Source organism: Calypte anna, chromosome Z, assembly GCF_003957555.1.
Source record: "Calypte anna isolate BGI_N300 chromosome Z, bCalAnn1_v1.p, whole genome shotgun sequence".
Classification (NCBI taxonomy): Eukaryota; Metazoa; Chordata; class Aves; order Apodiformes; family Trochilidae; genus Calypte; species Calypte anna.
Window position 1 is genome coordinate 23,263,308 of NC_044274.1, and position 14,563 is coordinate 23,277,870.

Sequence of the window (14,563 nt, forward strand, 5' to 3'; positions counted from 1 at the left end):
ATTCTAATAGTCTGTAATTTAATTTCATAAATAAGGGTTGAGAACATGAGACTAACAAAATCAATGTAGTCTGTTGCCTAAAAATACCAAACAAGCTGTTTGTAAAGAAAAAAAAAAAAGCTGCTTCCTGATGTAATAAAATTCTCAGTAAATGCTGCATTCTGAAGTATAGTCAGTATTCTGATTGTGGTTAATAAGGCAGTACTCTGAGCCTTTGTGTTAATTTAGCTCTTTTCCTGGGAATTTCTTCTCAAATCCGGTTCTTCTGGAAGGCTTGTAGAGAAAATCAAGTACTATTCTTCTGGAATATTTTGTCTTAAAGTATTTGAAAGGGTGGGTTAGTAACAAATTCTCTTTTGAATGGATGTTACACTTGCAAATCATTCCTGTTCATATAATAATTTCTTAATAAGTTTGCCTTAATTAATTGTGGGAAAAAAACAAGACTAAACTGAATTTGGAAACAAGTAAATATTTACATTTTAGAGCACAACATTGAAACTTGAAACTGAAAAAGAGCAAGTTTTTCTGACTGACTGCAATCATTATGTTTCAGGCACAGATAGTCTTACTGGTGATCCTCATACTTGCTATTGGAGATTTTGTCATAGGAACATTTATTCCTTTGGATAGCAAGAAGCCTAAAGGTTTCTTTGGTTATAAAGGTATGTTGGAACAGTTAGTATTGTAAAAAGTGTGTTTGTGGAGGAGAGGAGACATGCTGTCATAGTTAAATTAAACAACTAAAATAGCTTATGAGTCCTATTTGAGTCCTATTAAATAGGACTATTTAAGATACAGATTTTTTTCAAATGTATGCAGTTTTATTCCTTAAAACTACTGGGCCAAAGCTTGGTCCTGCCTGCTTAATGATGAATAGATTACAGTTTTAAAAGCTAGTTGATCGTGGAAGTGCTTTTCTTTGTTTGAAAAGCTATTAGAGTTTACTGTGTTGTCTTTTGAGTTATTGATGAATTAGAACTGATGTTCTAAACTTAATTTTAAGGTCATACAGCTATGAGTTAGGTTTTTCATGGACCTAAAAATGGCTGAAATACGCTAATTCTGTAGCTTCTGTGTGAATATTGATAGCCTTTATCTTCTTCTACAGCTGAAATATTTATGGAAAATTTTGGACCAGATTTTCGAGACGAGGAAACTTTCTTTTCTGTATTTGCTATTTTCTTCCCTGCTGCAACTGGCATACTTGCTGGTGCTAATATCTCAGGTGATCTTGCGGTGAGTAGTGAATTAACAAATGTTGTTCATGAGCACTGAGTGTATGTTTATTTCTGTCATCACTATCCACTGACATTTTTCTTTCAGGATCCTCAGTCAGCAATACCTAGAGGAACGCTGTTAGCCATCTTAATTACTACATTGGTTTATGTAGGAATTGCAGTATCTGTAGGTAAGAAGAAAACATTTTTAACTTTATTATTTCACATTCACTCTGAGGATGTGTTTTGATATGGTTTATGTAATGCATAATGTAAAGCCACTATGTGATTTTTCATGCATGGGAAATTAATAGGCAGAGGTTTGTAGTTTTCACTGTTGAAGGTTCAATTTTCTCTTGATTTTATAATTTCCTAAAATGAGTGATCTGGCTAAAATCAGCAGACTAGGGACTGCTTCAGACTAAAGATAAAAAAAAAACTTCATTTAAATGTTTCCTAATTTGTTTTAGTTATCTGTTAAAAGATTTACATTATAGCAGTGGATAATTAGAAAATTATAATAAAAGTAATTCTAAAATAATTAGAAAAGTGTGTTTCCAAAAAAATACCAACACAACGAAGTTGAAGTCAGCAACTTATGGTAGTCAGCAACTTACCTGAATTGTGAGAGGATCAAACAGTTCTCTGGTGAGGATGCATGAGCACTAATTCCCTATCAGAAGGAGGAGAGAAATTAGTAACTTCATTTGGCCAACACACTTATGGAAATGCTGTTGTGTTCTGACAACAGTCTGTAATTTTACTTTCATGTGGAGAGAAAGAGAAGAAACAATCATAGACTCATCTGAGCCGTGTATAACCTCTCTTCCTGGTCTTTCAACAGTTGTTTGAAACTGTTTAGAAGTTGCCTTGGGTTTTGATGGTCTAGGTCAGATTTGCTTTAGAGCATCTGTGGTGAACCAGGTTTTTCCCACCCATAAAATTATTCTAGCAACCTTAAGAACATAATTTTCTAATTATACCTTATGTATTTTTTTGCCTATGATTGGAAATGTTTTTATTAATGTCACTTATGTGAGTTTCTGGCAACAGTAATCAGTATTCCGATATGGAAGACCTTACCTTATCATTGCTGTTCTGCCTTTTGAATGAAATTCTCATTTATAAGAGTACCGTTGATCTTAACCACTAATGATATTTCCTTTGCAGAGATACCAATCTTGCAAGTCTGCCTCTGTTGGCTAACACTGCTGTAGCTCTGCCAAATAGTTTCCCTATAGTGATTGCACTTTATGCAGAATAATGACCTACACTTGCTTCCTAATTAGATTGACCGCACAGACCTCTGTTACCATATTTGAATACTTGAAACTTGAAATCGTATCAGAGTAAAATGCTTATTAATATTCATTTGTTAATGGAATACTTTTATCATCTTTCAAACATGAAAAGGGTAATTTTCACATTGAAAGAAACAGTTTACAAAACCAACTGAACATGAAATTGACGCATCAGAAGTGCCCTGCCTGTGTTGCCTCATTTAAGTTACACTTAGAATTATGCTAGTCAGAAATGGTCAGTTCTATTGCAGAAGCTGGACATTATGAAATGAGTGTAATTTAACTTTGGTTTGGTTTTTTGGGGTTTTTTTGGCATTGGATTAGGAACTAGACAAATACAAATATTTTTATTCCTTTCCCCGCATACTATTTCTCACCCTAAGTTTCTAGAGTAATAAGTTTCTAGAGTAAAAACCAGAGGAAGCTCAAATAAAACCTCCCAAACTTCTGAAAAGAGTTAAAACATGCTTTCTGTACACAAAAAGTACTAATTACTGAGGGGCTAACTGTAGCTGCTTGTAATACCAGAGAAGATAAGCACTCTCAAATGAAGTCCACAGGACTCGGGCAGTATCTCTGGAATCCTTGCTGGTTGCATGTGGTTAGGTTAACTTGACATAGGTGGTCTGTTAACCTTCTTAGACTTAGAGCATGGCAAATCTTAATTAGATTTTGGCCAGGAATGTGTTTATAGATGCCTATGAAAAGATGAAACCCTATCTTTTACAGAAAAGATGACCTAGAGGTTCTTAAGGAAAATGTAGCCAGAATCCTATAAATGTTTTCTGAATGGAGATTAAATAAAAGTGTCTGAACCCTTAATTATTTATCTAAGCATCTTTTGCTGAGAATGGAGTCTGCCCACCTAGCTTCTGTTCTGCATTGTCTCATAGTAAGACTTACATGATGTAAGTTTTTTCATAATACTATTGTCCCTTTCTTTTGTACTTTGTGTATGAAAAATCTGCCAGCTATTTGGATCTGACCTATTAAAAAGGGAATCAAGGAAGAAGAGGGCTGCTAAAGTGCGCTGTAGCTATTTAATGGGTTGCTCAGCTTAATGGGTCTCTCCACTTAATGGGTCTGCCACTGCAGTATTACGAACAAGTTTACCTACAAATAATTCAACTATTAAGTGTATTGTCACATCTTTTTCTACACTGCTTGAATGGCTCAGGCAAGTACTTGTACAGTGTCAGAGAAGAAACTTTCTTCTCATGCAGGGTTTCAATCCTGTTTAAAAGAGAACATCAACAACAACAAAGCCAGCCCTTCCACATACACACAAGAAAACTCTGACAGGATATCAACATAGGATCAACAGGGATTGCTATTGGGGAAACTTAAGCTTGCAGTACATTTGTGTCCTCTTTCTGATTTTGCAAGTAATTAATTTTGGTCCACAGCGCTCATATTTTTTTGTTCCCAGGACCTCCTGATAATTCAAGTTTGTAAAACAACAAATTAAGGGAATTATATTGGCTAATGGTTCTGTAAACTTCTCTTTCTCACTCCTTATTTAATTACTGTTCCTGGAAATATTTGCTGGTGTCCAAACAACCTCAGCCATAGATTGTTAATTAATATTTTGCTGTAGTTTTTTGTTCTTGGAGACAAACAGCCTTGAAAACTTGAGGGGTTTTTTACTACTTTTTAGTTTTTCTTAGTACTTATGAGCTGAAATGCTGTATCTTCAACTCTTTTGACCAGTGGAATTACAAATAATCACAGATGAACTTAAGGCATCAGTATAAGTGTTAAGGTTAATTGTAAAAAATATAGTTGGGTTGGGACTATGTTGCTTTGTTTTTCACTAGTAAAACAACTTAAAATACCACACTCAAATAAGGTATGTCTTGTTTGAGTGCTGAAAAATGGCTTGCAGGGGACCTTATGGCTTTAAGGGACCTTAAAGATTATCCAGTTCTAACCCACCTGCTTTCATGACAGACTCACTAATTTTTGTGAATATCTGAGCCATACTCACTGGAAAAGCATTAAGTACAATACTATGCACACCTGTCTACATACATCTGTAAATGCACTACAAAAATACCTTTCTCTAGGAAAAATTGACAGAGAAAGTATAAAATCAAGTGATGATACATGCTGCTAATTAAAGAGATACGTGGAGAGTATGAATCAGAGAAGTGATGTGTTGAGCTGGAATTGTACTGTTAAACTTTTGATGTTATTGTCCTCAGTGCTAAAATTTTCTTTTCCAAACTAGACTCAGATTTATTTAAAAAATTGATGATAATTTCAGGCAAGGGAACTGAGCTTGGTACATGTCTTTAAGTTCAGGTAATTTTTTTTTTTAATGATTATGTCTATTCTAGGTTCCTGTGTTGTTCGAGATGCCACAGGGAATGTTAATAATACCATTGTCACTGAGCTAACGAATTGCACTACTGCGGCTTGCAAATTAAACTATGATTTCTCATCCTGTCAGACAGGATGTCATTATGGACTGATGAACAATTTTCAGGTATAAAACTTTCTCATTATGTTTTTTAGCGGCTTTTTTGTTTTGTTCACTTTATTAACCACATACTGAGGAAAATCACAGGCTAAAATTACCTATCTCCATAAATACGAAGTTCTTCTGGAATAGTTAAATGGTAGACTCTGGGAACTGCATAGAAAAACAATGTAACCAGGTTAAAAACATCTGTGCTTATATTCTAGTAATACAAATATTTACTCTTTTTCTGAGTAAACTGCTTAGGTTAGGTGGTGGGACTGCAAATTCCTATCTTTATATATCTTCATGTCATGATTCAGTGAGGTGGATAGAAGTACTAGCTGTTCATTAGAGATGCATAGTAATCATAGGTAGCCTTTATCTGTAACCTGCTTATTCTTAGAAAATGCACAGACTTTTTACTTAGATATTTGTCAGAGTATCCTCCTAAGTGATAGGAATGTTGTGCATTTTCACAAAATTTGATGTGACTATGTTTAAAAGTCCTCTAGAAGTCATGGAGTCTTCAACTTAACACCTCACAGATAATTGGAGTATCCTTGAACTGCTGGTAAGGGTTTGGAAAAAAACAAGGAAAACATACTTATTGCTGATTGACTTAAACTTAGAATCACAGAATCATAGAATGGCTAGGGTTGGAAGGGACCTTAAAGATTATCCAGTTCTAACCCACCTGCATGGGCAGGGACACCTCCCACTACACAAGGCTGCTCAAGGCCCCAGTCCAGCCTGGCCTTGAATGCTTCCTCATTCCACAATGAGGCAGCCACAACTTCCCTGAGCAACCTGTTCCAGTGTCTTATCCCCCTCACAAGAAAGAGTTTCTTCCTAATGTCTAGCCGAAATCTCCACTCAATAGTTTTAAACTATTTTCTCGTGTCCTTTCACTGTACATCAGTGCAAAAAGCCCTATCCCAGCTTTTTTTGTAGGCCCCCTTCAGATATTGGAAGGTTGCTGTTAGGACACCTTGGAGCCTCCTCTTCTCCAGGCTGAACAACCCCTGTTTCCTTTTTTTGCCAAACTTGCTTCATGATTGTTCATTTGTGTCCTAAATTTTTCTAGTAAGCATACAAAAAGCTGGGTAGATATTTAAGCTGACATTTAGTAATGAAAAAGGTGTCTGACTGGGTTTTCATTAGAAGTATAGATTCTCCTTATGTGTTAAACTTCTCCTATGTGTTTTGGCTTACCTGCAAAAGCTGGGTAAAAAACCTATTTCATATGTGCTGAAATCATGTTGCAGTGCAGGTCATTCTATTAAACTAAAACATTTCTAGAGAAATGTTTTAGAGAATCAGTATTCTGGGTTTGAAAAAAAAATTGTATTTTGAAGCACTCCAGAATAGCTGTTGTGGAAATAATTCTGCAAAATCTAATGACTCTCCTTATGTGTTTAATGTCTAAAGAACATAGTATGCTATCACATCTGAGAATAGCATGGAACTGGTTTCATCTGATTGCATCTTATTCTTTGAATCATAACTTTGGTGAGGTTGCCTACCATAGATGTAGTTCTAATAAATTAGTCTTTAATATTCTAGTTTCTTAGCATTTAAAAAGTACTTGCATGTCCAAAGTAATTCGTGCTTCTCACTGGAAAAACTATCATTATCCAAAGAGGAAAACAACTTTAGAGGCCAGGGGCTGCACAGAGAATGCAGTGCCCCTCATACCTCCTCCCTTTTTGTTGAGGTTTTGAAATCTTCACCAGGAAGACTGCATAGCATCGCTGGGCAACCTGCCATAGTGCCCTTTTCTGTGGAATTTGTTTTTTATAATACTCAATTGGACTCTTCCTTGCTGTTTGTTTTTTTTCTCTTCTCACAGCTTGTGCTGTGCATTTCTAAGAGTCTGATTTTGTCTTCTCAAAAGATGTCAGAAGGAAATGGTTACATGAGAGGCTGTCTACATATAGGTAAAATGTTAACATTTTCTAACAGCCCTATTCTCAGTTTAGAAGCTCCAAAGGAGCTGTGAGGAGAGGTGTTTTTTTTTTTTTTTAAATGCAACTCATGGGGAGGGGTATATCCAAGCCTGTATTTCTCAGGCTCTTCATATGTATGTAACCTCCTTTTATAGATTAAATGAGTGAGAATAAGTGCTTCACAACAGAAATTAATCCCTAAAGTGAGCAGAGACTGTTGTATTTCATAGAATCATAGAATACCACTTTGGAAGGGACCTTAATGACCTCATCTGGCCCAACCTTACTAGGTAGGAGCATCATTTATGTGATATGACCCAGCACCTTGTAAAGCTTAGACTTAAAAGTGTCTTGTGTTAGGGAATCCATCACTTCCCTGGAGAGGTTATTCCAATGACCAACTGTTTTCCCAGCAAAAAATTTTCTTCTGATGTCAGGACCTCCCTGGGAGTAACTTGCACCCATTACCACTATCTTCTCCATGTGACTCCCTGTAAAAAGGAGTATGGTAGATACTCCTCGCATGGTAGATACCCCATTCTCGTGATCATAGTGGCTCTGTGCTGGACTCTCTACAGTGGTTCCTTGTCCTTCATGTACTGATTAACCCAGAATTGGATGCAGTAGTCCAGGTGGGGCTTCATCAGGGCAGAATAGAGCAGGAAGTTAACCTCCCTTGACCTGCTTGCCACATTCAGTGCACCCCAGGATGCCATTGGCTTTCTTGGCCACAAGGGCATATCACTGACTCATGGTTAGCCTGTTGTCCACCATGACTTCCAGGTCTTTGTCTTTTCCCCCAGTGCTGCTTTCTAGCAGGTAAAACCCTAATCTGTACTGGTAGACAGGGTTGTTCTTCCCCAGATCGAGTACTCTTGCGCTTACTTCTGAACGTCATGAGGTTTCTCCCCACCCAGTTCTCTTGACATGTCCAGGTCATGCTGGATGGCAGCACAGCCTTCTGGTTTGTCAGCCTCCCCTCCCAGTGTTGTATCATCAGCAAACTTGCCCTCTATTCCTTCATCCAGGTCACTGATGAATATGTTGAACAGGAGAGTACTGAACCCTGAGTGACACTACAGGCCTCCAGCAGGACTCAGGCTAACTGACCACCATCCTTGCAGAGCAGAAAAATTTCATACTGATTCTGAAAAGATTATTCTGTGCTTCTTTATTATGCTGCTACAGCAAGAGGTTTTTTTTTAAAATATTTGTCAGTAGAGCATTTACACCTTTAACTTCTGTTCTAGAAATATAGTATAGTGTTAATACAAATTGGTATTTACAACTGTAATCTTTTTTCAGGTGTAAAACTAACTTAAACCTGGGCATAGGAAGGACCGCTTAATGTTTTTGTCAGTTTTATATGCCTGTGAATAAAAAGCCCATTCTAGCTTTTGTTTTCAACTACAAATATGCTTCAGGAAATTCTCTCCTTAAAAGCTTCTTCACTTCCATCTAATGCACTTGCAATTATTTAACTCTAACTTGAAAACTGGACAAATCTACATGATCTTTCTTGCCTTCCTGCAGTTTTTTCCTGATGAAGTAGATGAGGCTGACACAGTAAAGGAGGCATGTAATGCAGAACCTTATTCTGACACATTGCGCTTGAAAGAAACATACTGGATTTGATCAACTGACTGAAAACATAAGCTTTTTCAAGATAGTATCAAATTCTTAAAGACTGGCTGACAGACAGATTAGGCTTGTGTTTCATAAATAAAAGTACTTACAATAACTGTTTTTTGAGTACATAGTTATGTATCTTAATTCACTTGCTGCATTTAAAGCAACAGATTATGGAAATAATCAGCAGAGCAGTAGAAAAGGATCTTCAGGATATATGGCAGTTAGACAAAATGCTTTGTTTCTAATTTGTGAAGGTTTTTTAAATTATTTTTGTTTAATGTCTTCACCACAATATTCTTCTTCACCATGGGTACTTAGCATTTATAATTTTGTTATCCATCCAGTCTGCCAAGAATTGCATATTCTGTTTCACTTGGGTTGGAAAGATGTCCCAGGGTATGACCTTGGGAAGGTATGAAACAAGTTTTTCCTGTCCGTATGCTTTTGAATTGGGAACAAGCGTAACACAGAGCCGTAGAGATGCTGAGAAAGACAGTAAGCTTTCCCAAAATGTTTTCCCACTTCAGTTGCTTTGTCATTTAGGCTTTCGGAGACTGTGCTGTTCAGCTGTAGGCTAGTCATAATATAGAATCATAAAATCTTCAGGTTGGAAAAGACTTTTGGGATCATCAAGTCCAACCATCATCCCTACTCTGCAGAGTTCTCCCATAAACCATGTCCCCCAGCACCACATCTAAACAACCCTTAAACACATCCAGGGATGGTGACTCAACTACCTCCCTGGGCAGCCTATTCAGTGTCTGACCATTCTTTCTGTGAATTTTTTATTTTCTAACACCCAGTCTAAACCCACACTGTTGCAGCTTCAATCCATTCCCTCTTATTCTTTCACTAATTAGCTGTGAGGAGAGACAAGCACCATCTTCTCTACAGTGTCCTTTCTGGTAGTCACAGAGTCACAAGTCTCCCCTCAGCCTCCTCTTCCTCAAACTAAACTGTCCCAGCTCCCTCAATTGTTCCTTGCACAATTTATTCTCCAGGCCCTTCACCAGCTTTGTTGCCCTCCTGTGTACTCACTCCAGCATCTTTATCTCTCTGATACTGAGGTGCCCAAAACTGGACATGGTACTCAAGATGTGGCCTCACTAGTGCAGGGGGACAGTCATCTCCCTCCTGCTGGCCACACTATTTCTAATACAAATGAGGATGCCATTGGCTTTCTTAGCCACCAGGGCACACTGCTGGCTTATATTCAGCTGCTTGTTAGTTAGAATCGTCAGGTCTTCTTCTGTGTGTCAGCTTTCCAGCCACACTTGCCCAAGCCTGCAGCGTTGCATGGGAGTGTTATGGCCCAAGTGCAGGACCTGGCACTTGGCCTTGTTGAAGTTCATACTGTTGACATTGGCCCATCTATCCAGTCTATCCAAGTCTGTAGAGCCTCCCTGTCATCATGCAGATAAACTCTCCTGCCTAAGTTGGTGTCATCTGCAAACTTACTTGATGATACACTGTATGTTCTTACCAAGATTATCAATAAAGATGTTAAACAGAAATGGTCCCACCAGTGAGCCCTGATGAATGCCACTTGTGACCTGCTGCCAGCTGGATTTAACTCTGTTGATTGCCTCTCCTTGGGCCCTTCCACCCAGGAAATGCTTGATCTAACAGATTACATGCTCATCCAGGCCATGACAAGTGAGGTTTTCTATAAGAATTCTATGGGGAACAGTGTCAAGTGCATTCTGAAAATCTGGATAGACAACATCCACAGACTTGCCCTCATCCAATAGCCAGATCATCTTGTCATAGAGGGAGATCAGGTTCATCAGGCCAGATCTGCCTTTCATAAACCCATGCTGACTGGGCCTGATCCCTTAAGTTGTCTTCTAAATGACTTGTGATGGCACTCAAGATGATCCTCTCTGTTACCTTCCCTGAAACCAAGGTCAGACTGATAGATCTGTAGTTTCCTGGATCCTCCTTTCTGCCTTCCTAGTAGGTGGCTGTTACATTTGCTACCCTCCAGTCTACTGGGACCTCCCCAGTTATCCAGGATTTCAAGTAAATGGAAAGTGGCTTGGCAAGCACATCTGCCAACTCTCTCAACACCCTACAATATAACCCATCTGGCCCCATAGATTTGTGAGGTACAAGTGGTGTAGCAGGTCACTGACCACTTCGTCTTTAATTGTGATGACCTCGTTTTTCATCCCCTCCCTGTCTCCTAGCTCACGTGGCTGGGCATCCAGGGAACAGTTAGTTCAGCTGATAAAGACTGAGGCAAAGCAGGCTTGAGTGCCTCAGCTTCTTTCTCATCTTTCATTACTATGTTTCCCTCTACATCCAATAAAGGATGAAGATTTTCCCTAATTCTCCTTTTGTTGTTAATGAATTTACAGAAATATTTTTTATTATCCCTAAGAGCTGTAGCTGGGTTGAGCTCAAGTAGTACTTTGGGTCTCCTAATTTTCTCCTTGCATAGTTTCACTACATCTTTATAGACTCCAGGAGAGACCTGCCCCCTCATCCAAAGGTCGCAGACTGTTCTTTTGTTCTTGAGGTCAGCTCAAGGTCCCTAATTAGCCAGCCTGGTCTCCTTTCCCTCCTACTTGTTTTTCAGCACACTGGGACAACTTGTTTCTGTGCCTTTAAGACTTCTTTCTTGAGTCCAGCCTTCCTGGACCCATGTCCTTCAGGGAAGCCTCACAAGGGACTTGTCAGTCAGTCTTCTGAACAGGTCAAAGTTTACCATGAGCTTAAGATGGCAGTTCTACTAACGCCACTCCTTTTTTCTCCCAAGGATTGAAAACTCAATTAATTATCTCATAATCACTGTGCCTTAGATGGCCTCCAACCTTTACTTCCCCCACAGTACTTCCCTGTTCACAAGAAGCAGGTCCGGAAGGGCACCCTCTGTGGTCAGCTCATTTAACCAGCTGTGTGAGGAACTTACTCTCCATATATTCCAAGAACCTCCTGGATTGTTCCCTCTCATGGAATCATAGAATTGCTCAAGCTGGAAAAGACCCTCAAGATCATCAAGTTCAGCCTTGTCCTAACCCCACTACTCTGTTCCTGATGATCCACCACTACCTGGTGGAATCTACCTGGACTTCAGCAAGGCCTTTGACGCTGTCTCCCACAGCATCCTCCTGAAAAAACTATCAGCCCGTGGCTTGGACAGGAGCACCCTGTGCTGGGTTAAGAACTGGCTGGAGGGCCGGGCCCAGAGAGTGGTGCTGAATGGGGCTGCATCCAGTTGGCAGCCGGTCACTAGTGGTGTCCCCCAGGGATCAGTGTTGGGCCCGGTTCTGTTCAATATCTTCATTGATGATCTAGATGAGGGGATTGAGTCCATCATCAGCAGATTTGCAGACGACACTAAGCTGGGGGGAAGTGTCGATCAACTGGAAGGCAGGAGGGCTCTGCAGAGGGACCTGGACAGACTGGAGAGTTGGGCTGATTCCAATGGGATGAGGTTTAACACGGCCAAGTGCCGGGTCCTGCACTTTGGCCACAACAACCCCATGCAGCGCTACAGGCTGGGGACAGAGTGGTTGGAGAGCAGCCAGGCAGAAAGGGACCTTGGAGTCTGGATTGACAGGAAGCTGAACATGAGCCAGCAGTGTGCCCAGGTGGCCAAGAAAGCCAATGGCATCCTGGCCTGTATCAGAAACAGCATGGCCAGGAGGTCCAAGGAAGGTGTTCTGCCCCTATCCTCAGTGCTGGTGAGGCCACACCTCGAGTACTGTGTCCAGTTCTGGGCCCCCCAGTTTAGGAAGGATATCGAGGTCCTGGAGCAGGTCCAAAGGAGGGCAACCAGACTGGTGAAGGGACTCGAGCACAGACCCTATGAGGAGAGGCTGAGAGAGCTGGGGCTGTTCAGCCTGGAGAAGAGGAGGCTCAGGGGAGACCTCATTGCTGTCTACAACTACCTGAAAGGAGGTTGTAACCGGGTGGGCGTTGGTCTCTTTTGCCAGACAACTTTCAACAAGACAAGAGGGCATGGTCTTAAGTTGTGCCAGGGGAAATTTAGGTTAGATATTAGAAAGAATTTCTTTACGGAGAGAGTGATCTGGCATTGGAATAGGCTGCCCAGGGAAGTAGTGGATTCTCCGTCCCTGGAGATATTTAAAAAAGAGACTGGATGTGGCACTCAGTGCCATAGTCTAGCAACCACAATGGTGGTAAAAGGGTTGGACTCGATGATCTCTGAGGTCCCTTCCAACCCAGCCAATTCTATGATTCTATGATTCTAAACTGTGTCCCCAGACACCACATTCAGATGACTTTCAAACATATTCAGGGATGGAGACTCAAACACCTCTCTGGGGAGCCTGTTCCAGTGCTTAGCAATGCTTTCTGTATAGAAGTTTCTCCTGATATCCAACCTAAATCACTCCTGTTGCAACATGAAGCCATTTCCCCTTGTTCTGTTATCTGTCACCAATGAGAAGAGACCAACCCCACTCTCACTACAACTTCCTTTCAGGTGTTTATAGGGTGATAAGGTCTCCCCTCAGCTTCCATTTCCCCAGACTATACAGCCCCAACACGCTCAGTTGCTCCTCATAAGGGATGTTTTTCAAAGTCTTCTCCAGCTTTGTTCCCCTTCTTTGGACTTGCTCCAACAAATCTTGCTCCAAATTTTGCTCAACACAAAAAGGACATTAAGGTGGGGTTCAAAATCGAACACAGTACACAAGGTGGAGCCTCACTGGTGCCGAGTACAGGAGCAGGATTACTTCCCTAGTTCTGCTGGTCACACAATTTCTGATACAAGCCAGAATGCCATTGGCTTTCTTGGCCACCAGGACACAGTGCTGGCTCATATTCAGCTGACTGTCAAATCAATGCACCTTTTCTGCCAGGCAGCTTTGCAGCCACTCTTCTCCAGGCCTGTAGCTTTGCCTGGGGTTGTTGTGACCAAAATGCAAGACCCAAGACTTGGCCTTATTGAATTTTGTGCAGTTGGTCTCAGCCCAGTGATGCAGTCTGTCCAGGTGCCTCTGTAAAGCCTTTCCAGATCCAGCAGATGGACACGCCCTCCCAACTTGGTGTCATATATGAACTTCCTGAGGTTGCAGTCACTCCCATCATCAAGATCATTAATAAAGATATTAAATAGGAGTGGCCCCCAGCACTGAGCCCTGGACTTAACTCCATTGACCTCAACTCTTTGGGCTTGGCCATCCAGCCAGTGTTTAACCCATGCAAGCCATGGGCAGCCAGCTTTTCCATAAGGATGTTATGGAGGAAAGTGTCAAAAGCTTTACAGAAGTCCAGGTAGACTACATCCACAGCCTTTCCCTCATTTGCTATGTAGGTCACCTTGTCATAGAACAAGATCAGATTTGTCAAGCAGGATCTGCCTTCCATGAACCCATGTTGACTGGGCCTTATTGTCTGGTTGACCCTTAGCTGATTAATAACATCTCTTGGGATTATCTGTTCCGTGACCTTCCCTGGCATTGAGGTGAGACTAACAGGTCTATAGTTACTGGGATCCTCTTTCTGGCCTTTCTTGAAGATGGGTGTCATGTTTGCCAGTCTCCAGTCCAATGGGTCATCCCCAGTTAGCCAGGACTTCTGAAAGATGATGGAGAGAGGCTTGGCAACCACATCAGCCAACTCTCTTAGCACTCTAGGGTGTAAACCATCTGGCCCCATCAACTTATGAGTGTCTAGCTTATGAAGCAGGTCCATAACCATTTCCTCCTGGGTTACATAGGGCCTAATCTGTTCCCCAGGCCTGTCTTATATCTTAAGGGACTCTATGCCCAAGGAACAACTAGTCCTGCTATTGAAGACAGGCAAAGAAAGTATCAGATACCTTATCCCTTAAGCCTTGGTCACTGTGTTTCCCTCTGCATCTAATAAAGGGTGGAGATTCTCCCTGGCTCTCCTCTTGTTGTTGATATATTTATAGAAACAGTTACTGTTTTTTCACCACAGTGGCCAAGTTTGGTCCAGTTGGGCACTTGCCCTTCTGATATTCTCTCTACACATCTTGACTATATCTTTGTAATCCTCGTAAGA

General features: G+C 40.7%; 1 protein-coding gene across 3 annotated transcripts in view; it reads left to right on the plus strand.

Moving 5' to 3' along the window:
* The window catches only part of SLC12A2 (solute carrier family 12 member 2), a 68,739-nt gene that overhangs the window by 26,548 nt on the left and 27,628 nt on the right, over positions 1–14,563 (plus strand). For all 3 annotated transcript variants that reach the window (XM_030467023.1, XM_030467024.1, XM_030467025.1), the window contains exons 7-10: positions 557–665; positions 1,112–1,239; positions 1,327–1,411; positions 4,861–5,009. In XM_030467023.1, the coding sequence (XP_030322883.1) occupies positions 557–665; positions 1,112–1,239; positions 1,327–1,411; positions 4,861–5,009 (471 nt within the window). The remainder of the gene's footprint in view (positions 1–556; positions 666–1,111; positions 1,240–1,326; positions 1,412–4,860; positions 5,010–14,563) is intronic.